General features: G+C 36.5%; 1 protein-coding gene across 2 annotated transcripts in view; it reads right to left on the bottom strand.

The window, feature by feature from the left end:
* Nucleotides 1-4,317, bottom strand: part of LOC126262578 (uncharacterized) — a 98,550-nt gene extending 94,233 nt beyond the window's left edge. For both annotated transcript variants that reach the window (XM_049959311.1, XM_049959312.1), the window contains exon 1: nucleotides 4,063-4,317. In XM_049959311.1, the coding sequence (XP_049815268.1) occupies nucleotides 4,063-4,216 (154 nt within the window). In that variant the 5' untranslated portion in view covers nucleotides 4,217-4,317. The remainder of the gene's footprint in view (nucleotides 1-4,062) is intronic.
* Nucleotides 4,318-14,810: the final 10,493 nt, after the last annotated feature.

Here is a 14,810-nt window from a genome sequence, read left to right as displayed (position 1 = left end):
AAAATTCATAAATAATTTAAGAAACATTTGGAAGTGTTCTTGCTCTATATGAGGCTAGTAGTGTATGATATCTTACTACAGGAAAAATATAGACTCTCATAAATCACTCCTTGTTTGTTATTTGTGGCCCTAAAAAGTGGATTTTTGAAAATTTGGACACCAAACTTGGAGGTCAATTTGACTGGTTATTTTTGAATTTAGGGTATTTTGTGTAACAAACAATGTTGTAGAGGACCAGTGCAGAGATATTCAAATTTTCGCTAATGTCTCCAGACTTAAAAATTGTCGCACGCCTACAAATAAAAATGGCTGCCATATAGTAAAGGTGCAAGATAAATTATTTTAAACAACTGTTTTGAACTTCTCAAATATAGGGTAATCACATGTAAAAAATTAAAATATTTAAAAATGGTGAAGAAACCATCATTGGACCACTTCATATGGATTGACCCCTAGAACTCGATGGAGTGACTGCATATCCAAAGTCCTTCAGAGAGTGGGACTGCTGAAGGGATGGCAGAAAGGAGCTGAAGACAGGCTGAAGTGGTGGCAATCTCTCAAAGCAGCGTGCGGTTCATTGAGCCTGATCGTGTAAAGTATAAGTACCTACATTCATCAGAATCTACTTACTATATTCATGCTTAGGCCATCATCTACAATTTTTATCCCTCAGCCACATGCACCAACTTACCTCCATTACTAAAGTAATTCATATATGATGCCTTAGAATGTCCCCTATAAACATTCCTTTCTTAAAGTCAAATTGTGCTATAATTTTCTTTTTTCCCCCAATTTGATTTAATACCTCCTCATAAGTTATTCAGTCTATGCATTAATCCATTTGGCCTCCACCAAGTGTTGTATTGTGGACTGCTCAGTAAGAATCAAGATCCAATCTTCAGCATTCTTCTTTAGCACCACATTTCAAAAGCTTCTATCCCTTCTTGTCTGATCTGCTTATTGACTATGTTTCATTTCCTTATAAGGCTACAGTAACACAAATACCTTCAGAAAGACTTACTGCATTTTAATTTATATTAAATGTTAACAAATTTCTCTTCTTCAGGAATGCTTTTCTTGTTATTGCCAAACAGCATTTTATATCTTTTCTAATTCAGCTATTTCACTGTCCTAATAGTATTCTTTTCAGACACTATCCCTTCTGTTCAACTACTCTTTTAAGTCCTTCTCTGTCTCTGACACAATTACAATGTCATTGGTAAACCACAAAGTTTCCAAACTTACCCTTGTTTTCTTGTCCAATGTACAAATTGAATAACACTGTGTGTAGGCTACAACCCTGTCTCACTTTCTTCTGAACTACCACTTCCCTTTCATGTCCTTCAGTTCTTAAAACTGCAGTCTGATTTCTGTACAAACTGAAAATAACCTTTTGCTCTCAGTATTTTATACCCGATACCTCCAAAATGTCAAAGCGTATAGTCCAGTCAATATTGTCATAAGCTTTCTCTAAATTTATGAAAGGTATGTAGATCTGGCTTTCTTCAACATGGCTTCTACAAAGGAGGCTACTTACAAAATACTTGTGCAACTTGTCTTACAATATTGTTGAAGTGTGTGGGATCCATATCAAATAGGACTAACAGGGCCATTGAATACAAACAATAGTGGACAGCACTAATAGTGGCAAGTTTGATCTATTGAAAAATCTGAACCATCAGATGCTTGAAACAAAGACAACACTATCCCACAAAAGTCTACTTTAAGAAGTTTCAAGAACTAGCATTAAGTGAGCAACTTAGGAATATATGAGGGCTATTTATAAATTAACCTCCAACTCGTTGAGAGAGAGAAAAAAAAAAAAAACCTTGATAAAATTTATTTTTATGCCTGCACAATATGTACTTCAAACCTGACATTATTTCACATAGTCACCACCCATCAGTTTCCTTATTCCTTCATCAAAGAATGGTGGCACCTGATGCTTGGGCCAGTTGCGGACTGCAGTCCTGCCAGCCAGGCCTTCATCTTGGGGAAGATACATAACCTGCTTGGTACCAAGTTTGAACTATAGAGAGAATGTTGAGAAACACTCGTTTTTCCTTTGTTCAATTTACAGTATAGGGTTGCACACTGTCATACAAGAGTAGGGTTCCTTTGGTAATCATCCCACATTGTTTGTTTCAGTTTGATCTTCAGAGTTTTGGAAGAACAGTTTCAAGAATACACATAAACTGCCCATGTCTCACTCCCAGTTATGATTCTGCTCAGGAATCCCTCCTCCTCTTCAAGATTGCAAAATAAGAATGCCAAGACTGATACCATTCTTTCAGCTTTTGAACATCAGTTTGACATCTTGGTGTCTGTGGAGCACAAAATTTGTGTAACCTAATCTCTCTATGGCAAAACCAATAAGCAAAGAGATGACTGATGTAGCATAACCTTCAAACTCTTCATTTTCAACCACACAAGCTCCATAAAGCTGAAAGAATTTTTAATAGCCTACCAGGGGTTAGCTTATACATAGCTGTTTACAACCCCTTATAAGTCACTGCTGTAGGACAATTACAGTACACACATAGTCTTCTGAACCATCATACACTCTTCCCATGAGAAAGCAACAATAAAAAGCACCAATGTGTGTTTTAATAGGGAGCATGCTCTTCCATGCACTTCACTATGGTTTGCAAAGTACAGACGTATGAAATACCTGTCAGTCATATGTCTATTGTAACACAGCTAGTTACTCAGTTTTGCTTGATGGTAAAACAATGAAAATGACAGCAATGTGTGTTTTAATAGCAAGTATACTCTTCTGTGCACTTAGTTCGAGTCTCGGTCCAGCACACAGTTTTCATCTGCCAGGAAGTTTCATATCAGTGCACTCTCCACTGCAGAGTGAAAATTGCACTCTGGCTAATTATGTAGCTTACTTCAAAACACAATGCAGTGAGAAAAGCAATGAAAGGGGAAAAAGACTATATTTTCCTTTAACAGCTCCCATCTTTTATATCAAAAGTGAAGTACCTTCCTATCCAGCTGAAAATGAAGCTAACATCTACAAAACCTAATCATGTAGCTTATTTCAAATCACACTGCAGCACTTTGAAGCATATTTTGCTTACCTGCAGGCCAAGGAGCTGGCCATTTGACATGCCTTCACTCCCTGTTTTATGGAATTATTTTCTGGAGGAATGTAACTAAAGTAAAGAAAACTCTGATTTAGCTTTCAGTACAAGCTGTAAGTATGTTGTATACAGTACACAGCCACAGCTGCCCCTTAAAAGATCTAGAAAATCTCTCACTCACTTCCCAGCATAATCTTTTCTGCAACTAATAAAAAGAAGTATCAGGCGTAATGTTGTCTCCACAATCACTGTAACTTTTTTTTTTAAAAAAAACTTCTTTACTCTGTAGGGCTCAGAGAGGTGTTCTGTATTTTGGTGCAAATGCCTTCAGCAACAGCCAATCAGTCATAAAAAGAATAAACTGAGCATCATCATAAATTCAATAGGCGATTACAAAACTTACTTTGTTTAGCTTCATAAAACTTTGATTATCTAATATCTAGAACAGAAGATTTTTATAGCTGTATAACAAGTAGGCCTACCAATGTTTCTGTTCACATAGTGCTAATTGTTGTTTTATAATAAATATCAATGTGCCCATGTACTGACTAGGTACGTAGCAAAAAGTGACAATTAGAAGTGACAGCTGCACGTTGATGTCATCACACTATAAACTGTATTTAAAAACCGTAAAATACTTTGTATTACAATCTAAGACTAAGATGTGTCCGCGTTTACTTACAATGCATCGTAATAACTAATATAGTTCGTACACTCTAAATGTTACACAGTAGAATATAACTGGGATCTACGGAAAACCAAGCGGACATAATGTTGGGCAGTAATAGTTCCTACTCTAAATTTAAAGCCTAGCAGAAATTTGTAACAACAAAACACAGTTCAACTCACAGAATACAAACTGCAAAACGGCGTAATTGTCATGTTGATCAACAAACACCAGTATGACAACAAAGTGAACTGGTTTGCATGCTATATTGACATACAAATGAGACAAGTATTTTTCAAACAATACCTTCATCAAGATAGCTGCGGTCCGAATTTTCGAGAATAAGTTGTTGGGCAAGTTTAAACTGCCCTTCTTCAAGAGCTCTCGTAATTGGAGTATCATTAATTCCAATCTGCGCGTGATAAACAGGTAGGGCACGAAAAACAAAAGCGTCAACCATTTTCTCTAAAACACTACGTCTTACTCAAACCTTTCCCAGATTACATGACACAACCACCGCACTTTGTTGTTAAACTTCACTGCGGTTGTGGTATACGAAAACCAAAGATCCTCTCCAACAGTTCGCAGTTAATACTAAACACAAAGTATCGATTATATAATTAAACGTCAAATCACATTGCAGTCAATTTTTGTGTTAAATGCGGAGATGAAACATGTATTCGTCTGATTTTCCACAGACAACGAAAACTTTCACTTGCTTACTCTAATCATCCATCTGCCAGGCGACTGACTTGATTCACTGTCATACCAGCTGGCATGACAGTTCAAAAACAGTTGTAAGACATAACAGTAAAGCACTGCAAATCTCTACAGGATCCCTTTGCTGCAACATTCATTCATCTCGCTTAGCTTCGTTCTATCAATTCATCTGGTACTCCGAACCCCCGGAGGATCGAAATAGGAACGTTTCAGCAGTTTATTATGTTGAAACTTCCTGGCAGATTAAAACTGTGTGCCGGACCAAGACTCGAACTCGGGACCTTTGCCGTTCGCGGGCAAGTGCTCTACCATCTGAGCTACCCAGACACGACTCACGCCCCATCCTCACTGCTTCAATTCCGCCAGTATCTCATATCCTACCTCCCGAACGTCACAGAAGCTAACCTGCGAACCTTGCATTCCGGAGCGGAGTGTTCGCATATATGAAACTTTCTGGCAAGTCTTGGTCTGGCTCACAGTTTTATTTTGCCCGAAAGTTTCATTTCAGTGCACACTCCGCTACAGAGTGAAAATCTCATACTAGTATATGATGTTACTTACCCTGTATGAGAAAAACAGAACAAGTAGGGATCCCGCAGTAGTTGCGCACTATAAAAAATACTCAATATTACTAAGAAAAGTTATTAAAAACTCAAAGAACATGCTCATATGTCAGAAAACAGTACTTCCGACAACAGACCTGAGGCTGTATGGAATGTAATTAAGTGAGAGACAAGACAACCAGCCACAAACCAACACAACAGCACTCTTGAACTGAATGGAAGGGCTACAAGAGATGAGTCACAGGTAACAAGTAATTAATAATCATTTCTTAAACATAGTAGAAGCATAGGGACAAACAGTGCAAGAGCAAAATCATAACAGCATTGAAATTGCAACTTTCATAAAATCCAGCCATATGAATATATCACCAACTTCTCTTTCTGAAATTAAGAAAGTTACACATTAGTTCAACAATAAAAGCTCATCTAGTTTTCCTGGTGTTTCCAGTACAGTACTAAACATTTATTCCCACGTAATAGGTCCAGTCTTATCTGAAATATGTAATGCATCAGTAATTCAAGGCATTTTGTCAGGTAGACTGAAATATGCCGTTGCTAAACCTGTCTTTAAGAATGGTGATAAGCGAAATATCAATAATTACGACCTGTCTCATTTCTGACATCATTCCCCGAAATTTTTGAGAAGGCGATGTATTCTAGAATAGTATCTCACCTCTACAACAATATTAGCCTTAGGAAATTACAATTTGGGTTTCAGAAGGGTTGCTCTAAAGAGCATTTACATGTTCGATAACCAGATTTTAGAAGCATTAAATAATAAAAAAGTATTTATGGTATTTTCTGCGACCTCTCTAATGCATTTGGCTGTGTGAATCACAGTATTCTCCTAGATAAATTAACATTTTATGGAACTGATGGTATAGCCAATCAATGGATAATGTCACATTCAGCCAAAAGAATGCAGAAAGTTGTACTTAGTAATTCAAGCAATGTAGTCCAGGCACATAATTCTGACTGGAGAGAAGGTTCCATCTTAGGTCCACTACTGTTCTTCATATGTGTAAACGATCTTCCATCTAGTATACAACAAGCAGAATTAGTTCTTTTTGCAGATGACACTAGTATTGTAATCAGTCCAAACACACATACAGAAACAGAAGAAATGGTAAACAAATTTTTAAAACTATCTTTGATTGGTTTTCTGCAAGTGGTGTCATCCTCAATTTTAAAAAGACTCAACATATTCAGTTCTGCACATTTAGAGGTACTACACCAATTATAAGTTTAACACATGGTGAGGAAATAATAAATAGGGTGGAGACTTCAAAATTTTTAGGGATCCATATTTTTACAATTTAAACAGGAAAAAACACATTTTGGAACTTCTAAAGAAGCTTGGTTCAGCCACATTTACACTTAGAATCATTGCAAATCTTGGGAGAGACAAATCAGTAAGCTGACACATTTTACATATTTTCATTCAATAATGTCATGCAGAATAATGTTCTGGGGTAACTCATCATTAAGAAAGAAAGTCTCTGTTATGCAAAACCATGCTGTGAGAATAACACTTGGTGCTCATCCATAATTATTTTGTACTCATCTGTTTTAGGAGTTGGGCATTCTGACTACTGCTTCAAAGTATATTGATTCCCTCATGAAGTGTATTGTAAATAATCCACTACAGTTCCAGAGGAACAATGAGGTATATAATTACAATACCAGAAGGAAAAATGAAATTCTTTACTCCATGTTAAGAATGTCTTTAGCACAAAGAGGAGTGCACAATGCTGCAACAAAAATTGTTAATCATTTACCCAGTGATATAAAATGTCTGAATGTCTGACAGATAGTAAAATTATATATATATATATATATATAAATATATATATATATATATATATATATATATATATATATATATAAATGTGTGTGTGTGTGCTTATTGTAATAAGTATTGTAGTAGTTCTATTATATGTTTACTACCTTATAAATAAAAAAAACATTTTTTCTTAATTTTAAATTCAGTGCATTAATGCATTTTTAATAAATGAGTGTTTGTAAAATGATTCTTTCATATAGTGTTCATAATTTGTTTCAGTTATAAATATTTGTCATGTAGAGGCTGTTTATAAATGAATATCGAGGGTTTTAATGCATCATAACATTTATTATAGTAAACTTACAGTTATAAATGATATGTCAAATGAAAGAGCAACTTCAACAGTTTTACCAAGAATCTTACAAATGTTCAATGTGAGGACCATTTGTCACATGGTACACATCAAGTCTATAGCCAAGTTCTTCCCAAATGTTGACAAGTGTGTCTTCAGCGATTGTAACAACAGCTGCTTCAATCCAGTTTCTTAATTCAGGGAGGTCTGCTGGTAGCAGAGGCACATACACACGATCCTTGATGATGCCCCAAAGCAAAAAATCGTATGGCGTTAGGTCGGGTGAACGTGGAGGCCATGCAAAGCAAGCCTTGTCATTGGGCCCCTTGTGGCCTATCCAGCGCTTGGGTACAGTGAAGTTCAACCAGTTTCATACTTCGCTATGCCTGTGAGGTGGCGCACCATCTTACTGGAAAACGAAGTTCTCTGGCTCATCTTCTTCCAACTGAGGGAAGAGCCAATGCTCTAGTGTATCAAGGTAAGAAGTGCCAGTTACAGTAGGTTCACCAAAAAAGAAAGGCCCATAAACTTTCCACTGGGATACGGCACAAAAAACAGTCACTTTAGGGGAATCTCGTTGCATTTGTACCACTTCGTGAGGACTTTCTGAGTCTCAGATGCGCACATAGTGAGTGTTAACATGTCCACTAAGGTGAAAGGACGATTCATCACTGAAGACAACATGATCCAGAAAATCTTCATCGTCATGAAACAACATTTCATTTGCGAAGTTGGCACATAATCCATGGTCTGCCAGATTAGAGCCTGTAATAACTAAATGGTAAGGACATAGATGTACATGTTTTCTTAAAACTTTCCAAAAAGTCGACAGGGAAACTTGTAATTCACGACTAGCCTTCTGGACTGATTTCTTTGGGCTACGAGTGAACGACTCTCTCACTCGCTCAACAACCTCTTCACTAACTCTTGGTCGTCCTGTGCTCTTCCCTTTACAAATGCAGCCGGTATCTTCAAATTGATGATACAATCTATGAATGTTATTATCACTTGGAGGATCACAACCGAACTTCAACCAGAACGCACAATAACTACAGATTCGGTCTTTGCAAACTACAAACCACAAAACGCTTTCTGTTCACTAGTCGCCATCTTCGCTACTACCGCTGTGTAGTGGATTTCGGCGAAAACATTGCGTGTTGCGCATGCACACTAGTGCCAAACACAACTGTTTGAGTTGCTCTTTCATTTGACATATCATTTATAATTGTAAGTTTAATGTAATAAATATTATAAAGCGTTAAAACCCCAATATTCATTTATAAACACCCTGTATTATTGTTTTTCTGACATTTTCTACATCCTGGAGGACCTCCTCACTATGGATCAATTGGAATGAAAGTAAATGTAATCTAATGTATTACTGTAATGTGCAAAGGTGGTGGGTAGCACGTACTAACTCACATCTGTATATCTTTCTGTGAAGAAAAGGAAATGTTCAGAATGTAATCATATGTACTAATTATCGTTCCAAATCATTATGATCCATGGAACATGTTACTAAGTAACTAACTAAGACATTGGCCTCAGATTATGAAGGATGGACATTAATCATTTGACCGACCTTTCAGGAAAATAACAGGATGATTCTCTTGTCAAGCACAAGCGAACACCTATACCACAGTAAAATGATTCTTGGAAGAAGAAATTACTACTAGTATATAAGTAATTCATGCTGGCAAGATTTAGTTATTATGCTCATAAGATTTTTTGCCACTCAACAATTGCGTTCCTTAAAATATTTAGAGGCAAACTTAGTAAAAGTGACAAGATGTGAAATGTATCCACAAAAAAAAGCCATGAACAAGGTTGTCCAAAATCGCCCTCCAGTCTCTCTCTCTCTCTCTCTCTCTCTCTCTCTCTCTCATGCATTAAAACACACACACACACACACACACACACACACACACAAGCATACATACACACACATTACACCCAAAATAATCCATGTCATATCTGTCTAGAAAGAAAGAAAGTGATCAACAGTAAATAGTTCTGTATTAAACAATTATTCCTCATCTGCCTGAGGACTGGTTACTTACAGTGTCCCACAAGGTTCCAGTCAGGCTTTCTGTTTTTTCTTGTATATATTTAACACGTTACCAGATATTATATTTGAATTCTTTGCCGGCTGTATGAATATTGTGATATATAAAAAATGAAATAGTTTTCAGAACAGTTGTTAATTAAATTTTCACAGACATAGTAAACAGTTTTAGTAAATATAATGTTGTTAAACTTTGACAAAATTCATTTTATGGACCTCAGAATCTGCAAGAGGTTTGACGCAACATAGGAATAAAATATCAGGATTTCTAGATGGAAGAGATTAGCATTTATTGTGATTACTATTATAATAATTTAATTCAGTTGAGGGCAGACTAACACAGAAATGCTGAAACATCTAGATATAGGTGCTTGAAAAACTTTGCACATTTAGCTTATTTTCTTTTCAAAATGTCATATATTGTCATATTTTGGGGGGCAATTCATTACAAAGGTAGAATTTTTCAAATCCAAAATCTTCACAATATGAATCATTTGTGACGAAAATTCAAGGAAGTCCTGCAGAAACCGTTTCAAATAATGAACTGTTTTTCAGCATGTGTTTTATTTACACAAATTGGTCATAAATAATGTATCTTTTCTTCCAACCAACAGATTTGTTCATGGAATCTGTTCAAGGAAAAAGAACAATTAATATAAGACTTAAAATTATTTTCTTTGTTCTTAAAGTGTCAGATACATATATTTTCAATAAACTGCTAGTAGCTATAGATGTTTAGGCACTAATAAGGTACAATTTGAAATGACTTTGAGGCATTTATTAGCGACTAACTCTAACTTTTTAGCAGAGCCTATAGATGTGTTATTATTAACTACCTTCTAACAATCTGCCCAGCTTCACATTGGTTACACCAAACTCTTACAACTGGATGACTTGTCTGCCATAGTGGTAATTATTTTATGAGCCACTGTGTAGAGTTATTATTAAAATTCCGAGAACAAAGGTTGATGATTGTTTATCATCACTATCATATAACTTAAACACCAGAAAAGTTCTAAGAATGCATGAACATTATCTGTTTCAAATTTAATCGGCGTTTAGAGTGACATCTCGTAGGAATGATGGGATTTGTGAGCTACAGCACTAGTTGGGTCGCTTGAGCACAGTGTCGATCTGACACAGCAAACTCAACTGCAAAAGAGTTCAGCAAGAGTTATGAGCACTTCTGGGCACATGACTCCAGCGCCAGTCTGGTTGAAGTATATTGCCTGACAAAATAAGTGAAGTACCCTGTTTTGTGTGGTGTGAGTCACTGTTGGAATCTGCCAAGATATACAAATACTTAGGTGTCACATTTTGTAGGGTTATGAAACAGAATGATGGCATACACTCCATTGTGCGTAAATCAGATGGTAGACTTCATATTGTTGGTGGAATATTTGGGAAGTGCAATCAGCCTACAAAGGAAATTGCTTACAAATCACTCATGCGACTGGTTCTGGAACAGAGGTTCCCAAACTTTTTTTTTGTTGTAGACCACTTTCAAAGTTTTACTGTTTTCGGTAGACCCCCTGCTGCTACATTTCTACTATATTCACAAAACTCCTAAAAATGTCATGGTCGAGTCCCAGCTCTAAATTTGGAGCGATAAAAATAAAAAGAAAAATAGCACATTTTCTTGTGTCCTATTTATTAAAGTAATACTTATGATTATATACTTAATATGATTAAAAATAAACTTTGATAATGTAATAATCAACAATCGACAAAACATCAACAATCAACTCTAAAATGAAAATAAACAATTTAAAATTTTAATGAGACATATGTATTTGATGAACTGACAGCAGATTATCAATATTTGACTGCAGTTTTGTAAGGAATAACCTCAAATCTTCCCATTCTGTGACTTCCAATCTGGTCCTTTTTTTGTTAATAGGTTGCTAACAACACTAAAACACTTTTTGACAAGATATAACAAGGGGAACGCTATCAAAAATTTTCTCACAATTTTCCACAGCCCAGGATATTTTTGTGGTATTTCTGCCTGCAGCCAAAATGTTTGATAGCCTGTTTTAAATTTCACCTTCAGCTCCTCATTGGTGCTAAGCTCAAGTAGCTCCTCTTGTAATACCAAATTCGCCACTTCCGTTTCATCAAATGGATTTATGATCCATGCTGGTAGTTCCATCTTCAGAATATCTTCAAACCTATTTTTGAAGTCATCATGAAGAGTAATTAAATGTTGAGCATATGTCTGAATATCCTCAACTAGACATTCTGCCTGTGACAAGTTTGGAAACTGGGAGAATTCACGCAACTAATATTTTGCTTCATAAATTTCAATTTACCAAGAAAAGCCGAAATTGTGCCCTTTGTTTTTATTAAATTTAGGCTGTCCCCTTGTAACTGCAAGTTAACGTGATTAAATTTGTTGAACAAATCTGTCAACTACGCTGTGTCTGCTTTAAATTTGATCAGATTTTCTTTTAAATCTGGACCTTTAGTTTCCAGAAAGTGTATAGCTGATTCGAAAAGTGAGTAAAATCTCGATAAACATGCACTTTTCGACAACTAGTGTACTTCAGTATGTAAGAGCAATTGTTGAAAATCTTCATCATTTTCATAGCACACTAGTGCAAATAAATGGGTATTCAATGCATTGCTTATTATTTCGTTAACTGCATTAATCGCAAATTGAAGCGATTGGTGCAATTTATCACTTAAATTTTTTGCTACAAGGTGTTGTCGGTGGATTATACAGTGAATTGCAGTTAGTCCTGGTATCACTCCTTTAAGATGGGTTATAAACCCACGATATAGCCGAAACATGGCAGGAGCTCCATCTGCCACCAGTGAAAGAATGTTTGTAGATGGAATCGATTTTTCCTTAAAAAAAACACTCATGACATTAAATATTGATTCAAAGTTTTCGTGAATAGCAACTCTTCATGGATTTCTTTATCCACAACAAATCGAACATATGCCAATAGTAGTGCTTCGTTATCAGGTAAAGTCGTCTCATCCAGTTGAATAGAAAAATGAGTGGTTTCCAAATAATTACACAAGAAGCTTCAATATCAGAGGTCATTTCACCAATACATCTTTGTAGTGCATTGTTACTTCAAAGAATTCTTTTGAATATGTCAAATGGAGGTTTGTGCAGAACAGTTCTTAAAACTTCTTCAATACCAGGTAAAATTAACTGTTCTCTGATGGTGTGTGGTTTTCCAGATTTCGCTATAAGCAATAAGATATTGTAAGATACCCGCAAGCCATTGTCATTACTTAGAGATGTTGAAGCAAACATACTGTCCACTGTGGGTCTGTTTTCATATTTTTCCTTCAATGTTTGACATTATTTCAAATCCTTACCTATTTCATCAGGACGCTTCTTAGATGATCTTCGAACTTCGATGGTTTCATAGAGTCATTGCTCAAAACTTTGTTGCATAAAAGACATATGGGTAAGTGTTTGTCTGCCTTTGATGGAAGAAAACCAAATTTCAAGTAATCAACACTGTATTGTCGACATTTCTTGTTAGATTATGTCATTTTTCGTATCAGTTGTATCCTGTAAAGAAAAAATGTTTGCCTTAGTAATCATGAGGTGATTTTAACAGGATATGGCTATTTTAACAGAATAGAATAAAATTAATTATTTAATGAAAAAACCAAAATGCCAACAGAAAAACTGTTTTAATTATTAAAAGCAATAAACTGCTAAGACACACTGTTTAATCGTCGAAGCTTTAGCAGCCACAAGATTAAATAGCCGATTTTTAATTAGTGATCATAGAAAATATATACCTAATTCATGAGACCAATGCCTCGTTTCATAAGTGTAGATTCTCTTTATTAGTGGACTGTATTATCATTTAGTTGAACTGCACTCAATAAGAGGAACACCTTATTAATTAGTACTGATTCTTATTGTTAATACAAACAATAAGACTGGGAAGCTAGAAAAGCTGTTTATTATAAATTTACTATATCGCTAACAAATGGGCAGGTACTTACTTTTCTCGGCACTGGCAAACACTGACATCGATTAATTCACACTTTTATTCTCAAAATTCTGGAAACAAATGAGTAACGCTTTGTCCTTGGCATTTGTATTTATATTAGTGAAACTTGCAAGCACAGCACAAGTCGTATTTTGTCCCTTTACACGTCTAAACAAGCATTCCGGGCGAGTGGGTGTGTGGGTTGCACTTTGCAAGTCTCTACATGTGTTTTACTGAATATCGAATATGCTTGTTTTTACAAGTAACAGTCGCTGACGTTCTTAAAATACACCAGGTACTCAAAAAAATTAAGGTGGTTAAAATTATAGTGGACTACCACTTACAACTTGTGAATCCCTATTTTTTTTTCTTTTCACGCCAACGTTAGCTCAAGTGTGTGGCACCCGTAGCAAATAAGACTAAACGGGGATATTGAATGTATACGGACAAGGGAAGCATGAATGGTCACAGGTTTGTTCGAGTCTTGGGAGAGTGTTACATTGGTGCTGGAGAAATTAAGCTGGCAGAATCTTGAAGATAGACATAAACTATCCCAAGAAAGTCGCCATAGACGTTTTAAGAACTGGCTTTAAATGGTGACTCTAGGAATATACTGGAATCCCCTATGTATCGCTCACATAGGGATTGTGAGGATAAGGCTACAATAACTATTGGCACACCGGGGGATTCAGACAATTATTTTTCCTACACTCCATATGTGAATGGAATGGGAAGAAAAGCTAATAGCCGCCCGCGGTGGTCTCGCGGTTCTAGGTGCGCAGTCCGGATCCGTGCGACTGCTACGGTCGCAGGTTCGAATCCTGCCTCGGGCATGGGTGTGTGGGATGTCCTTAGGTTAGTTAGGTTTAAGTAGTTCTAAGTTCTAGGGGACTAATGACCACAGCAGTTGAGTCCCATAGTGCTCAGAACCATTTGAACCATTTTGAACCAAAAGCTAATAACAGCATAACTTACTGTCAATAGGCCGCACCTGGCTGCAACTTGTGCACTCCGAAATATTGCACTGAAGCTAACTTTTTCCTATCTTAAACGGTGGTACCGCTACGTTATTCCCCCCTCCGGAAAGACCTGGTCCCCAGGTCGACCTCTAACGACTCTTAAACTTGTTTGGGTCGGCACGTACTTAGGACATATTTACTACTACACTATTGGCCATTAAAATTGCTACACCAAGAAGAAATGCAGATGATGAACGGGAATTCATTGAACAAATATATTATACTAGAACTGACATGTGGTTACATTTCCACACAGTTAGGGCGCATAAATCCTGAGAAATCAGTACCCAGAACAACCACCTCTGGCCGTAATAACGGCCTTGATACGCCTGGGCTTTGAGTCAAACAGAGCTTGGATGGCGTGTACAGGTACAGCTGCTCAGGCAGCTTCAACATGATACCACAGTTCATCAAGAGTAATGACTGGCGTGTTGTGATAGTCAGTTGCTAGGCCACCATTGACCAGACGTTTTCAATTGGTGAGAGATCTGGAGAATGTGCTGGCCAGGTCAGCAGTCGAACATTTTCTGTATCCAGAAAGGCCTGTAAAGGACCCGCAACATGCGGTCGTGCATTATCCTGCT

The sequence above is a fragment of the Schistocerca nitens genome, chromosome 6, assembly GCF_023898315.1.
Source record: "Schistocerca nitens isolate TAMUIC-IGC-003100 chromosome 6, iqSchNite1.1, whole genome shotgun sequence".
Taxonomy (NCBI): Eukaryota; Metazoa; Arthropoda; class Insecta; order Orthoptera; family Acrididae; genus Schistocerca; species Schistocerca nitens.
Note: the sequence above shows the minus strand (reverse complement) of the source record. Positions and strands in the feature narration are given on the sequence as shown.